Source organism: Eumetopias jubatus, unplaced genomic scaffold, assembly GCF_037043125.1.
Source record: "Eumetopias jubatus isolate StellerSeaLion01/CBP00866 unplaced genomic scaffold, mEumJub1_p1.0 scaffold_4, whole genome shotgun sequence".
NCBI lineage: Eukaryota > Metazoa > Chordata > Mammalia > Carnivora > Otariidae > Eumetopias > Eumetopias jubatus.
The window spans coordinates 13,258,306-13,272,269 of record NW_028274810.1 but is presented as its reverse complement, the minus strand read 5'-3'; the positions used below and the strand labels follow the sequence as shown (position 1 = coordinate 13,272,269).

Sequence of the window (13,964 nt, the reverse complement as noted above, 5' to 3'; positions counted from 1 at the left end):
GATCGTATGGGCCCTTTAGATAATCCTCAGCATCCATCCTGAGTCTACGTTTTACTTGCTTTTCAGTGCACAGGAATCCTTCCCTTCTCTAGCTCCCAGGTACAGAAGGTGAGGAAAGGCTTTCCAAGGTAGACAGAACGGCATAAGAAAAGGTTGGGGTCCCAGTGTGATTTTACCCTGGGGGAGGCCAGGAGGCACACAAGAATCCAACTCCTTACTGTGTATGTTACCCTCACGCCTTACCCAGTTATTAAATGGTCTCTTACCTTTGGGTTTTATCTTTATGGCACTAAAAGTTACAGCCAACAACATTATTAACATTTTTTGCTACTGAGGAAAACAGTTTATTGATTTGTGTTTTTAGCTGGAGCAATACAATTTATTCCTAGTAACATTACAGCAATGTTTGTGTCCGTGAGACATCATAAACAACAGACACAATCACAGAATGCCTATAAAACTGGAAATGTTCTTTTCTGGAAGAGTAGTCTTTTTGTTTCTTTTGGGATGAGAGCTGGCTGCTTCATCAGTGACTGGTGTTCTGGAATTCTATAGAACCACTGCTATGTGCATGGAGACCCAGCAAAGACTTCTGAGCAAGATTCAACGTTTGTTAGGCCCACCAAGGGCCTGTGCTGGGCTGGAGAGCACAGAATGATAAAATCCCATCCTTGAGATGCTCATAGTGAGGGACAGACACGCAAACAAGTAAATAGAACACGGTGAGAGCGAGACTGGAATTACTATAGTGTGAAGTGGGGGTCTGGTGTGGGAAATAAAAAAGGCCGTTAAAAGGAACAGGGCATGAAGCTGGACCCAAACAACCTAAGATGCGCACTTAAGAAGGATTACTCCAGCACCTGTGGGTTGAGTGGCTGGGAGAGAAAAGAAACTCGGCAGGGGGACCATTCTGGAGGTTGTTGCAACAGCTCGGATGATAGAGGGGCTTAAAATAGGATACATGCCAGGGAGACTGGAGAGAGGAATGAATAAAATAGGTAGAGGCCAAATTACCTGCCCTTAGGTAATTGTTAGAAAAGGAGAGGGATGGTAGGTGGGGGGGTCTAAAATAATTCCCAGGTGTGGGATGTGGGGGTTAGGTGGGTGAGAGGCGGGGGTACTATGGGGAAGCCTGGAAAATTCAGTGCCCAATCCCAACAGGCCCCCCTCTTGCACATGGGCAGTTGACATTTTCTCAATGTTTTCTAAATTTCTAAGCAAAATACATCTTTGGGACCTCTTTCCAATGGGATTACTTTGCCAAAGCCCCCCCCCCCATCATTTGGAATCTGGGTACGTGCACATGTGTGAAAATAGGGGGAGAGAGAATGATCAGAATGATGATATAAGGACAAAAGAAAAAGTTGGGAGTTGGACGCAGAATATCTTTAGGTTTGGAATTTGAATAAGATTAGGTTCCAGAAATATTAAATTTGGAATTATGACTAAGACTTGGTCATAGGAGCTTGTTTATTCAATATTGAGCACTTACTATGTTTCAGATCTGGTTTTTCCCATTAGGAACACAGGAGAGAACTAGACAGGTCCCTGTCCTCACAGAGTGGGGGAGACAGACAATCAACACAATCTCAGGTCGTGGTAAGTACCATGAAGAAAAATAAAGCAGAACCAGGGAACAGAGAGTGGTGGGAAAGGTAGGGGAGCTCAGGGGATGGGGGAACTAGGTTAGATGATAATAATAGGTCGGGGTGAAGTAGGTGATGGGGGTTAAAGAGTAAGCTTCTCATGATGAGCACTGAGTAATGTATAGAATGGTTGAATCGCTAGCTCTTACACCTGAAGCTAATGTAACACTGTTAGTTAACGCTACTGGAATTAAAATACATTGACATTTATGGAGCTGGAGGGTATTATGCTGAGCGAAGTAAGCCAATCAGAGAAGTTATATGGTTTCACTCATATGTGGAATATAAGAAATAGTGCTGAGGATCGTATGGGAAGGGATGGAAAACTAAATGGGAAGCAATCAGAGAGGGAGACAAACCATGAGAGATTCTTAACTACAGGAAACAAACTGAGGGTTGCTGCTGGGGCGCCTGGGTGGCTCAGTCGTTAGGTGTCTGCCTTCGGCTCCGGTCGTGGTCCCAGGGTCCTGGGATTGAGCCCCGCATCGGGCTCCCCGCTCAGCGGGAAGCCTGCTTCTCCCTCTCCCATTCCCCCCGCTTGTGTTCCCTCTCTCGCTGTGTCTCTCTCTGTCAAATAAATAGATGAAATCTTAAAAAACAAAACAAAACAAAACACAAAACAAAACAGGGTTGCTGGAGGGAGGGTTGGTGGGGATTGAGGTAACTGGGTGATGGGCATTAAGGAGGGCAGGTGATGTGATGAGCAACTGATGAATTACTTAACTCTGTATCTGAAACTAATGATGTACCATATATTGGCTAATTCAATTTAAATTAAAAAAACTTATTAAAAAATAATAGGTCAGGAACGACCTCTTTGGAAAGGCGATATCTGAGCAGAGACCTTAAAGGAAGGGCAAGTGGCAAAGACTGTCAGTTGTCACCCGTGAGATGGTGGTGCATAGCGCCAGGGACAGGAGCAGCACAGATGACATAATAGATTTGGGAGGTCTATCAGACTTCTGAGTGGCGTTGCTGAGAAGGCAGATGGATGTACAAATCTAAGTTCAGGAGGTGTGAGGCCGAGCTAGGGCTTTGGGAGGTGTCAGTCAGGGCCTGGCTGCAATTCAGTGGACGGCACGGGAGCTCAGTGTGCCAGGTACAGCGCTGCGGCTGGGGACAGAGAGGAGTGAAGCGGTACCGAGACGGACACGGACCGCACTACGGGGAAGTCCTGTCCGGCCGTGCTCGGAGCTCCGGGCGGGCGGGGACAGGCCCGGCCGGAGGCGCCCGCCGCCCGCCGCCCGCCGCCCGGAGGCGGGGAGCGTGACGCCCCGAGCGCAACACAAAGCCCGCGTTGTGAGCGGGGCGGGGCGGGGCGAGGGGCTGGCCGGACCGCCCACGGAGGCCCGCGAGGCGGGGTGGCGCCCCCACCGTGAGCGCGCGGCGCCCTCTGCAGGCAGCCCGCGGCAGCATCCCGGTAGCCCCCGCCTTCCTCTCCTCCCTCTTCCCGCCTTCCTCGGGCCACATTTTTTGTCGTTATCGCTGTTTCCGAGACTTCCCAAGCCTCCGACTTCCGTCCCTTCGCCCCTCTCCCAGGCCAAGCGCGTCAGTGTCTTTCCGGGAGGGCTGCCAATAAAGTTTTTCCTCTTCTCGCTCTTAGGCTCCCTCCGTCGCCTCAAGTACCGCGAGATCGGGCGGCGCGGCGACGATGGCGGCGGCGTTTGAAGCCCCCGCGGCCTTAGCGACGGTGGAGGCCGCTATGCCGGCGGAGCGTGTGGCCGCACAGCTCGCGGCCTCGGAGCCAGCCCCCGGGCCGGTGCGGAGCCTGCGGACGGCTCACGACGTCAGCGGTCCGCGGACCCGCACGGGGGACGTGCTGCTGGCGGAGCCGGCCGACTTCGAGTCATTGCTGCTGTCGCGGCCGGTGCTGGAGGGGCTGCGGGCGGCCGGCTTCGAGCGGCCCTCGCCGGTGCAGCTCAAGGCCATCCCGCTGGGGCGCTGCGGGCTCGGTGAGGGCGGGGGCCGCGCTCGGGCCGGGAGGGTCCGGGAGGAGCCCCAGGGCCGCCGCCGGTGCAGGCCTTGGCCTGCGGCCAGGCGCTGTGCGCCCTCGAGCCTCAGTTTCCTCTCTTGTAAAACAGAGACGCGGTGTTCAATTGGAAGATGGTTACGGCCCTTTGCACAGTTGACAGATGGCTCTCAATTCGAGAAGATGAAGTAGAGGTTCAGGGAAGAGGCATGTTTCCGGATATGGCCTCATGCTTTTTTGAGTTAACTACAAACGAATGTGCCAATTCGGTGATCTCTGGAGAACCTTCTGGTTCTGTGGTTTCATGTTGGTATTTAAGCTTCTTTAGTCAGTACTGGCTAGTGATGCATATAACTTTTTCTCCTCAGATTTAATTGTTCAAGCCAAATCTGGCACTGGGAAAACCTGTGTGTTCTCTACCATTGCTTTGGACTCGCTTGTTCTTGAAAACCTCAGTACCCAGGTGAGTGTAGCTCAGAGGACCTGAAGGAGGGTATGTGGATTTTGTCACAGGTTGGATGCAATACCAGTAGCTCCTGAGAGACGGAAGAGATGAATTTGATGAATGATTGAGTTAAGCCATATGAAAAGTATAGAAGTAAAGTAGACATTAAAGCCCTTGTGTGGCGGTGGTGTGGGTGGTAACCAAGGATCCCTCATTAGTGTTAGAAGTTTGGAAATTTCCATTACTCCATCTTAAATAGATTAAGTCTGCCATGTGTGTCAATTTTTTCATTACCTGAAAACACAGATAGGTTTTCTTTACTCTCTTACTTGCTGCCCCGAATGTGGTAGGGTTTAGTATTTGGCCTGATTGATGATAACGTGGTGCTCTGGCTATTGCTGGCTCTGTGAGTGTGTCCTATTGCTCTCCCATCTTCTAAGTTCTCTTGGAGTAGGTCTAAAGATGGCCTTACCTAAATTAATAAGCGATTTAGGTTTGGGGATCGTTTCTTCGACAGAGTTTGGCTGAGCCCATGTTATGTATAAACACTATGCCAGTACATCCATGTTCAAAGCTTTTTGAGTCTTATAACCACCAGATTCTGGGTTATGCACATAGGAAATCTTCCTGCTTCCTGCTTCCCAGAGACCTCAGCTCGTCTACTAGCTAGTGAATTGGAGATGTATTCGAGATTTTGGCTTCTGACAATTTGGCAGTAGGTGAAATGCCAAAACGCTGAATAAGTTCCATAAACCAAATTTGAATTTTTAAACTTCAGATCTTTGTGTTCTCAAAGTAATACATATTCATTTTTGAAAAATTGGAAAATTCAGAAAAGTAAACAAGTACCAGGAAACAGCACATAATTTCACCTACCCAGAAAGAAACTGCTGTTAACTGTTTTGGTATATTTGCCTCTAGCTTTTTTTTTTTTTTTAAGGAGTTTTTTTTCTTCTCATACCTGAGAACATGTAGTTTCACCTCATCCTCCAGTTGTTATATTGCAGAGTTCTCACCGTGAGTCTCAAGGCTCCTTTTTCATGGGCCTAGATATCTGACCCTGATTTGTTCCAGTGACGAGGGCTTCCCTGCTGTTCCTCAAGCACACTAAGAATATTATTGTCATAAGGCCTCTACATTTGCTGTCTTCTCTTCTCGAAAACAGCTCCCCAGGTGTCTGTGGTATACATTTAGGTCTCTGCTCAGATGTTACGCCCTTAGTGGCCTTCATGGATTGCCCCATTTAAAATAACTCCTTCCCTTCCTTGTCACTTGTCTCTTTTCCCTGTTTGATTTTTCTTTATAGTACTTTTCATTGTATGTCATGATTTACGTATGTTTGTTTATTGTGTATCTTCTTACACAGAATGAAAGTGCTGTGAGAGCAAGGACTGTGTGTTGTTTCTTTTTTTTTTTAAGATTTTATTTATTTATTTGAGAGAGAGAGACAGGGCATGAGCCGTGGGGAGGAGGCAGAGGGAGAGGGAGAGGGAGAAGCAGACTCCCCGCTGAGCTGGGAGCCCGATGTGGGACTCGATCCCAGGACCCTGACATTATGACCTGAGCCCAGGGTAGACGCTTAACCAGCTGAGCCACCAAGGCGCCCCTGGACTGTGTATTGTTGACTCTACAGCAACTTACATGTTCCCTAGTACATATAGTAGGTTCTTGTTTAATAACATTTGTTGAATGAATACATAAGTGAATGAATGGAGTAGCTTCCCTTGTCTATAAAAACTCATCATTTAAAATGATTGTTTAGGAGCACCTGGGTGGCTCAGTCGTTAAACGTCTGCTTTCGGCTCAGGTTACGATCCCAGGGTCCTGGGATCGAGCCCCGCATCGGGCTCCCTGTCTCCCTCCCCAACTCCCCCTGCTTGTGTTCGTTTAAGTGAAAAATAGCTCACTGTAGTACGAATGTGCCAATCACATGTATCTATTCCACTGAGTTGTTAAAGGTATATATATTTTATGCTTTTTTAGATTTTGATCTTGGCTCCTACAAGAGAAATTGCTGTACAGATACATTCTGTTATTACAGCTATTGGAATAAAAATGGAAGGCTTAGAGTGTCATGTCTTTATTGGAGGGACTCCATTATCACAAGACAAAACCAGACTTAAAAAGTGTCATATTGCTGTTGGCTCTCCTGGTAAGATATCACCCTGTTTATAACTGGCGCTTTTAAGGAACTGAACACTTTTCATATAAATAATATAATTAAGGTAAGAAATATGGGAATCTTTAATAACTATGATAATTATTTTGAGGATTATAAATGAGGATATAAATGAAGAGGCTTAGACCAGTGAGATATAGACACGTGACTGGATTACCAGGAGGACTTATGAAATCTCCATTCCTAAGGATGTTTAAGCACATGTATGGAAATGGCTTCTGAGAAGAGGAGAAATGAGGTGATTTTCAGGAAGCCTTTCTAAGCCATGCATTGGGATTATTCTTTGCTTCTCTATTAATCATTCAGTTGTGAATCACTCAAATCAGAATTTAGTATTCAGGGCCTTAGCATTCAAGTCTTTTTTGATGAGAACAGTGTTGTGATCCATACTTATTGGTGGTGAAATGTGAGGGAAAAGTAATGGATTTAGGCAAGATCAGAACTCAGTTTCTGATTGGTGGTTCAGTGTATAAATGCATAATAATGAGGGTCGGGTCAAGAAGGTCAGCAGTATAAATGGTGAGTAAGTAGGGTAACAACATTGACTGAGATTGGCACACATTCAGTGCATCTTAAATATTTTCGATATGCTTTTTTTCTGGAATTTAGGCAGAATTAAACAACTGATAGAACTTGACTACTTGAACCCAGGCAGTATACGTCTCTTTATTCTTGATGAAGCAGATAAGCTTTTAGAAGAAGGCAGCTTCCAGGAGCAAATAAAGTAAGAGAAATAACTTGCATGACTAATAAAATAGTGTCCTGAAGTGTCTATTTTTAGCTTTTCCAAGTGGTAATTACTGTGATTGGTTTCCATGGTGTGTATTTCTCTTCTGTTTTGCAGCTGGATTTATTCTTCCTTGCCTGCCAGTAAACAGATGTTGGCAGTGTCAGCTACCTACCCTGAATTTTTGGCTAATGCTTTGACAAAGTACATGAGAGATCCCACTTTTGTAAGACTAAATTCCAGTGATCCTAGTCTCATAGGTGAGTATAGATATTGGATACTTACATTCCTGGTTTGTGATATTCTGGAGCTTTCCCTTGCCTAGTTGGCTGCTGTTTTCATATTTGCTATAGCAAATATGTTTGTTTTAACAGAAGACCTTTGACTTCTTTCTAGGTTTGAAGCAGTATTACAAAATTGTCAATTCATACCCTTTGGCCCATAAGATTTTTGAGGAAAAGGCTCAGCATTTACAGGAACTGTTCAGCAGAATTCCATTTAATCAAGCCTTAGTCTTTTCTAATTTGCACAGCAGGTAATGTACCTTAAGAGGTCATCTGGGGAACCTGTGAAATAAAAGGTGTAAGGTCGTATTTATAAAATTATAACCCTCTATGTTATTTTTCATAGAGCACAACATTTGGCAGATATCCTTTCTTCTAAAGGCTTTCCTGCTGAGTGCATTTCAGGTAAGTTCATCTCTTACTTTAATCTTTGTTTAGTGTTCTGACTTGAAGCCTGTCCAAAGTCAGGAGGAAGAAATACTACTTTGTGAGTTGTCTTGAGTGTGAGGTTACACTGAGTCTCCAGAGTAAAGGAAATTTCAGGTGAGTATTTCATTGGGATTTGATATATCTATATCCTTGTTGTTTAAGAAGTAACTTGGTATATAATATGAAATTAGGAAAATTGAAATTAATTCTCCATAAAGAACTTAATAATTTTATAAAGTTTGTGTTTGTCATCTTCAGAGAAAACTATTTTGCTTCTTTCCATAATTATTGTAAAAATGCTAAGAATTGCCACTGAATTACTGCTTTAAGGTCTTATGGAAGGCAAAGATGATTCTTCTTTTTAAGATTTTATTTTTAAGTAATCTCTACATCCAGTATAGGGCTCGAACTCACAACCCTGAGATCAAGAGTTGCACGCTGTACCCACTGAGCCAGCCAGGTGCCCCAAAATGATTCATTTTTGACACATAGCTAAATTATTCCTGCTGACTTAATAGGAATGAAAGATTTAAAGGAATTTTGATCAGTGAGCTCCTTTTTAGAATTTTCATTGATAGCTTAGTTTTTTAACCTGTTAGCCTAAGCTTGTCTAGTCTTTGTATATCGTGAGATACTGGGGAGACTTTATTAATGGACAATATTTTGACCATAGATCACACTTCAAAACAAAATTTATAAACAGCTAATTACAGCAATTTTATTTTCCTAAGAATTACTCTGCTTCATATGTAACTTTGCAGATACAATGTGATATCTGCAGGCATAACCTAGTCACCATTTAAAATTAATTTTTGAATTTCAAGTTGACTGCCTAACCAGATTTTTTTTTTTTAAAGATTTTGTAAATTTATTTTTTGACAGCAAGAGAGGGAACACAAGCAGGGGGAGTGGGGGAGGGAGAAGCAGGCCTCCCGCGGATCAGGGAGCCTGACGCGGGGTTTGATTCCAGGACCCTGGGATCGTGACCTGAGCTGAAGGCAGACACTTAAGGACTGAGCCACCCAGGGGCCCCCTAACCAGATTTTAAAAGATTCTGACTTTAGGTCTTAACCTAGATTTGCATGTAAGGAGAGAATTAACTTTGGTTGGTGTATTTTTAAAGCGTTAAGACTGGTAGTTATGATTTCTGCTTTTTGTGGATTTGATAAATATGTATTAGCTTGTTTTTATATGACTTTCTTTTTGGGTGTTTTTAGGCAACATGAATCAGAATCAGCGTCTTGATGCTATGGCCAAACTGAAGCAGTTTCATTGCAGAGTCCTCATTTCCACAGATTTGGTAAATTGCCTGTTCAGTTCGGGTGACTAATCCATCCTGACTTGGGCTCTATTATCAGATGCACAGGTTTCATTTATTATTTTATATGGGTGTATCTGATAAGAATACCAGAAGGGAATTGTCTTTCCAGTGCTGGGGAATTTGCTTTCTTCAAAGTCTTTTATATTTTCATGTTTATTCTTGAAACTAGTCATTAGAAATGAATTTCCTTTTCCTTTGCTCCTAAATATCTTCCTGGTCTTAACTTGGCTCTTGGTTATATTAGAATAATCGGGTGTGCGTTGGTGCCCATGTAGCAGTTAATGCAAACACTTGTTCTCTTCTTTAATTCAAGACTTCCCGTGGGATTGATGCTGAGAAGGTGAACCTGGTTGTAAATCTGGATGTACCATTGGATTGGGAGACATATATGCATCGGATTGGCAGAGCTGGCCGTTTTGGTAAAAAAAGAAAAGAAAAGAAAAAAGTTTGGCTGCTTTCTTTAGGAGGAAGAATTACAAATATGACAGGTGGAGTGACACGTATGTGAAATTGATCTACATAACATTCCCTCTGTGCTTTAGGTACTTTGGGGTTGACAGTGACCTACTGTTGTCGGGGAGAAGAAGAAAACGTGATGATGAAAATTGCCCAGAAATGTAACATCAACCTTCTGCCTTTACCAGGTACATTTTGTCTATTTCATTTTGCCGTCAAAGGAATAATCATATTGGTGATAGACCTCATAAAAATAATAGCTGACACGGAGTACTTAGGATGTGTTGGGTCCCATTCAGTATGTTAACTCGTTTAATTCTTGCCACAATCCTGTGAAGTGCATGCTGTTATTACTGACTTTTTGTGAATGAGGGTATTGAGGCATTGAGAAGTTAAGTAATTTGCCTAAGTTCTTATAGCTCATAAGCAGTAATTCCTGGCACATGAAAAATGTTTTACTACTGTATTAGCTCTATATTTTAGCTTGTAGCCTTGCAATTTCATTTTATTCTTTTATATAACGGGGCATATATTTTACTACTTTTGTGACTGTAAAGGTAGTTCTTGCCATATTCTCCTTTGTCACCATGAGGAAGGAGTAGTATCTTTAATTTGAATGCTATTTTGAAAAATTTGAAGTGTTTTCTTTCTTTTCTTTTTTTTTTTGAGTTTATTTATCTACTTACTAAGTAATCTCCACACCAGCATGGGGCTCAAATTCATGACCCCAAGATCAGGAGTTGCATGCTCTTCCAACTGAGTCAGCCAGGCACCCCTGCTACAATGTTCTCTTTTGATTTTAGTGAATCATTTGTCAAGCTGAATTTTTAAAAAATTTTTTTTAAAGATTTATTTATTTATTTATTTGAAAGAGAGAGAGAGTGCACATGAGAGGGGGGAGGGTCAGAGGGAGAAGCAGACTCCCTGCTGAGCAGGGAGCCCGATGCGGGACTCGATCCCGGGACTCCAGGATCATGACCTGAGCCAAAGGCAGTCGCTTAACCAACTGAGCCACCCAGGCGCCCTGTCAAGCTGAATTTTTTAAGTGCCACTTGGGAAATTGCATATCCAAAACTATTGATGATCTCTTGAAAATTTTAAAAAAACTGTCATGTAGAAATGTGGTTTATTTGCTACATTTGTTCATGTGTGCAGTGTTGTGTGTGTGTGTGTGTGTGTGTGTATACATAGATATATACTTATATACATGATCTAGAATATGGGATACGTAGTTAATTGAATAAATAACAGCATGGAATATTTTACTAATTTATATATAACTCCTTTAGTGGTTTTTATAAAGCTAGACTAAGCACATGTCTGGGAATTAGTTTTGGCTTTATAATAACTCATTTTTTAATCTTTTCACAAATTTCTTTAATTGCTCTAAGCTTGTGTTCTGATTTAGAAAATATTTGTTTTTAGAAATGGTCTGTAGGTTCTTTGTCAGTTTTAAGACACTATAGTATCTTAATTCTATGTCTAAGTCTATTAGTAACCTGTCAAATGATTATAATGTGGAAAAAATAAATTGAAAACTGGTATAAGAGGGTTAAGACTTGGTAGGATTCAGTATCATAGCATTCAGCGATAAAAAGAAAATTTGCCTTTGGATATTGGAAAATGACATATTCGGATCTTTATGTAATGTTAACAGAGCCCTGAAATCATGAGAAAGTGTATTTGTGGTGTTAGACTTACATCGGACTAGGAACTTATATGACAATAGGCTGCTCAGATGAAGTACCTGGAGCAGGAGTGGGAGAGAAATTGGCCTGTTTTATAGGTGTAGGCAAGCAAAGGATATCACCTTAGTAGGAATCAAAGTTCTAGTCAGAGGGTCTGTTCAGCCAGAGATCAAGAGCCCCAGCTGAAAAGTCCTGATCCGAGGGATTAGGTAGTGGGTACATATACATTAGCACCAATAGCAACAACAAACGGGCAAGACCTGTGTAAATCATGGGCTCTGTATGTTTTGTCTGCCTAAGGTGAAAACTGATCACACTTGGGGAAGGTCAGAGTGTGCAGGTGGGAGCGAATTGTCCCACCTGGATGGAATAGGAAATTTAGAGAGCAGGAGCCAGCAAATTTTTGAAAACTTAGAAGTGCTGTTGAGACCGTAGATCTTTTTTATAGTCATCTAACTTTTTCCCCTGTAGAGGTTTTTCTCCACTGTTGGAGGCAGTGATTTCTCCTTCTTGGGAGTATAGAGTGACAGATTTACTTGGGTGCAGAGTTGCAATTGTAATATTTCCCAGCTGATAAGCTTTGGGGGGAGTACAATCCATTTGCTAATATCTTGTTTTGCTGTTGGCATTGGGGAGATCAAGGGGAGGAGCTGGGGAGAGTGAGGAGGGAAGAGATGGGAGAGTTGCTGCAGACTTGGACCTTACTCCCAGCGTTAGCTTTTTTTGAGTGGGCGGTATGGGAAAATATTGCTTATGGGTATGGGATGGGTCTTGCATATTTGGGGGCATATTTCTTTACTGCAAGGATTGTTTAGATCTTTTAAAATACTGATATAATGTAATCCTTAAGCTTCTTAGTATATTATTAGTATATTTTATTTATTAACCTTATTTGACTGTGGAAAGCTTTATGAAGTCATTCAAAAATTGCTGATCTAGAGCAGCTCACACTTTTAATATTCTTTTGTTCCTTTTATGTAGATCCCATTCCTCCTGGTCTAATGGAAGAATGTTTGGATTGGGACGTGGAGGTTAAAGCTGCTATGCATACGTATGGCTTAGCGAGTGTACCTACCCAGCCCTTAAAAAAGCAGATCCAAAAAATGGAGAGAAACTTTCAAACTCAGAAAGGTCATGGTAACCACGTGGCTTCACCTAAAAATACTTCTGTATCTTCACTATTAGTCAAATCAAAAAATAATACTAAACAGAAGCTTCCTGTGAAAAGCCACTCAGAATGTGGAGTCATAGAAAAAGCAATGTCACCAAAAGAAGTGGGCTGTGGCATACAATTGGAAGAGCAAATGAAGAATCCTGTTGAGATCTCTGTTGAAAACTCTACCAGTCAGCCCCAGGTCAAAGAAGCTTTACCTGTGTCACTGCCCAAAATTCCTTGTCTGTCTTCCTTTAAAATCCACGTGCCGTACTCTTTGACTTTTACAGAATTGGTAGAGGATTATGAACACTATATTAAAGAGGGGTTAGAGAAGCCTGTGGAAATCATCAGGCATTACACAGGTCCTGGGGATCAGACTGTGAATCCTCAAAATGGATTTGTAAGAAATAGAATTCCCGAGGAGAGAGTGCCGATACTGGCAAGTAGTAGTCAGTCTGGAGACTCAGAGAGTGACAGTGATTCTTACAGCTCGAGGACTTCTTCCCAGAGCAAAGGAAGTAAGTCCTACTTGGAAGGCTCTTCGGATACTCAGCTGAAAGACTTGGAATCCACTCCTGTGGATGGCCATATCTCTCTGGAACAACCTCTGAATGGAGACGATACCCCTCATCCAGCAGAGTATCAAGAATCACCTGGAATCCAGACAAAGGCCAGGCATAAAGAGGGGGCTAACCAGAGAGCTAAGCAGAGCCGGAGAAACCCTCCCAGGCGGTCTTCCTATCGAGCGCCGGCAGAACCTCAGGAAGATGGTTGGTATGACTGCCACAGGGAAGCACATCCAAGTTTTTCTGATGCCTATCAGGATTATGAGGAGTACTGGAGGGCTTACTACAGGGCATGGCAGGAGTACTACGCCGCTGCCTCTCAGTCGTATTACTGGAACGCTCAGAGGCATCCAAGTTGGATGGCGGCTTACCACATGAATACCATTTATCTCCAAGAAATGATGCGAGGCAACCAGTGATTGTAGGCGGTACCTCACGCCATCCAGAAACACCAACGAGCGTATACCTTTGCATAGCCAACCTCCTTGGCCTATATGGTAGAGTGGCATTTTTTGAGGAATTTGAAAAGTCTTGAGGCTTCCCACTGGGACACGTCGATTTTTCCCAGATTGTTTTGACCTACCTGACCAGGTACATTATCTTTCTTTTTAAGAAACTTCACGGATCAGATTCTTGAAGGAAAACTTTGGGGACACAGAGCTAAAAGTCCCAGGATGCCATTTTCTGTAAGCCATTTGGAAAAGAAACATTTAAAAAGACTTATACCACTGCTTACTTTAAAAAAATAAAAACAGTTGAGGATTTAAAAAATAATGTTAGTTATGCTGTGGAGTTCTTGACAAAAGGCTTGGACTGTATTTCCGTAGAGGTGTGTTCTTGTAGAAATTTGTAGCATGGTAGATCAGAAAATCCCCTCGCCTTTTATATTTAGGCAGGAAGGAATAAATATTGCTTCAGACTTTTCCAAAGGTACTTGCTTTCATGCTCTTTGCTTCCGGTAAAAATATTTGTTACCAGTAAAAATGCAAACTTTGTCAAATGTTTATTGACATGTTTATTCATCTTTTGAATGTCTTTTGTTTTTAAGATTGTGAAAAGCTGTGTTTTTACTGTGCATTAAATAGCTGAGGATCATCA

The 13,964-nt window shown here is 42.7% G+C and overlaps 1 protein-coding gene across 1 annotated transcript; it reads left to right on the top strand.

Moving 5' to 3' along the window:
• Nucleotides 1-3,126: 3,126 nt before the first annotated feature.
• On the top strand, nucleotides 3,127-13,964 carry DDX20 (DEAD-box helicase 20). Its single transcript, XM_028102139.2, has 11 exons — nucleotides 3,127-3,598; nucleotides 3,984-4,078; nucleotides 6,044-6,212; nucleotides 6,849-6,963; nucleotides 7,084-7,226; nucleotides 7,363-7,501; nucleotides 7,597-7,655; nucleotides 8,897-8,979; nucleotides 9,314-9,419; nucleotides 9,543-9,644; nucleotides 12,126-13,964. The coding sequence occupies exons 1-11, from the start codon at nucleotides 3,298-3,300 to the stop codon at nucleotides 13,283-13,285; spliced, it is 2,472 nt and encodes an 823-aa protein (XP_027957940.1). The 5' UTR covers nucleotides 3,127-3,297; the 3' UTR covers nucleotides 13,286-13,964.

Coding starts and splice junctions, on each gene's coding strand:
- DDX20 (XM_028102139.2), top strand. CDS start 3,298: ATGGCGGCGGCGTTTGAAGCCCCCGCGGCCTTAGCGACGGTGGAGGCC. Junction 6,213..6,848: donor TATTGCTGTTGGCTCTCCTG/GTAAGATATCAC, acceptor TCTGGAATTTAG/GCAGAATTAAACAACTGATA. Junction 9,645..12,125: donor CAACCTTCTGCCTTTACCAG/GTACATTTTGTC, acceptor CCTTTTATGTAG/ATCCCATTCCTCCTGGTCTA.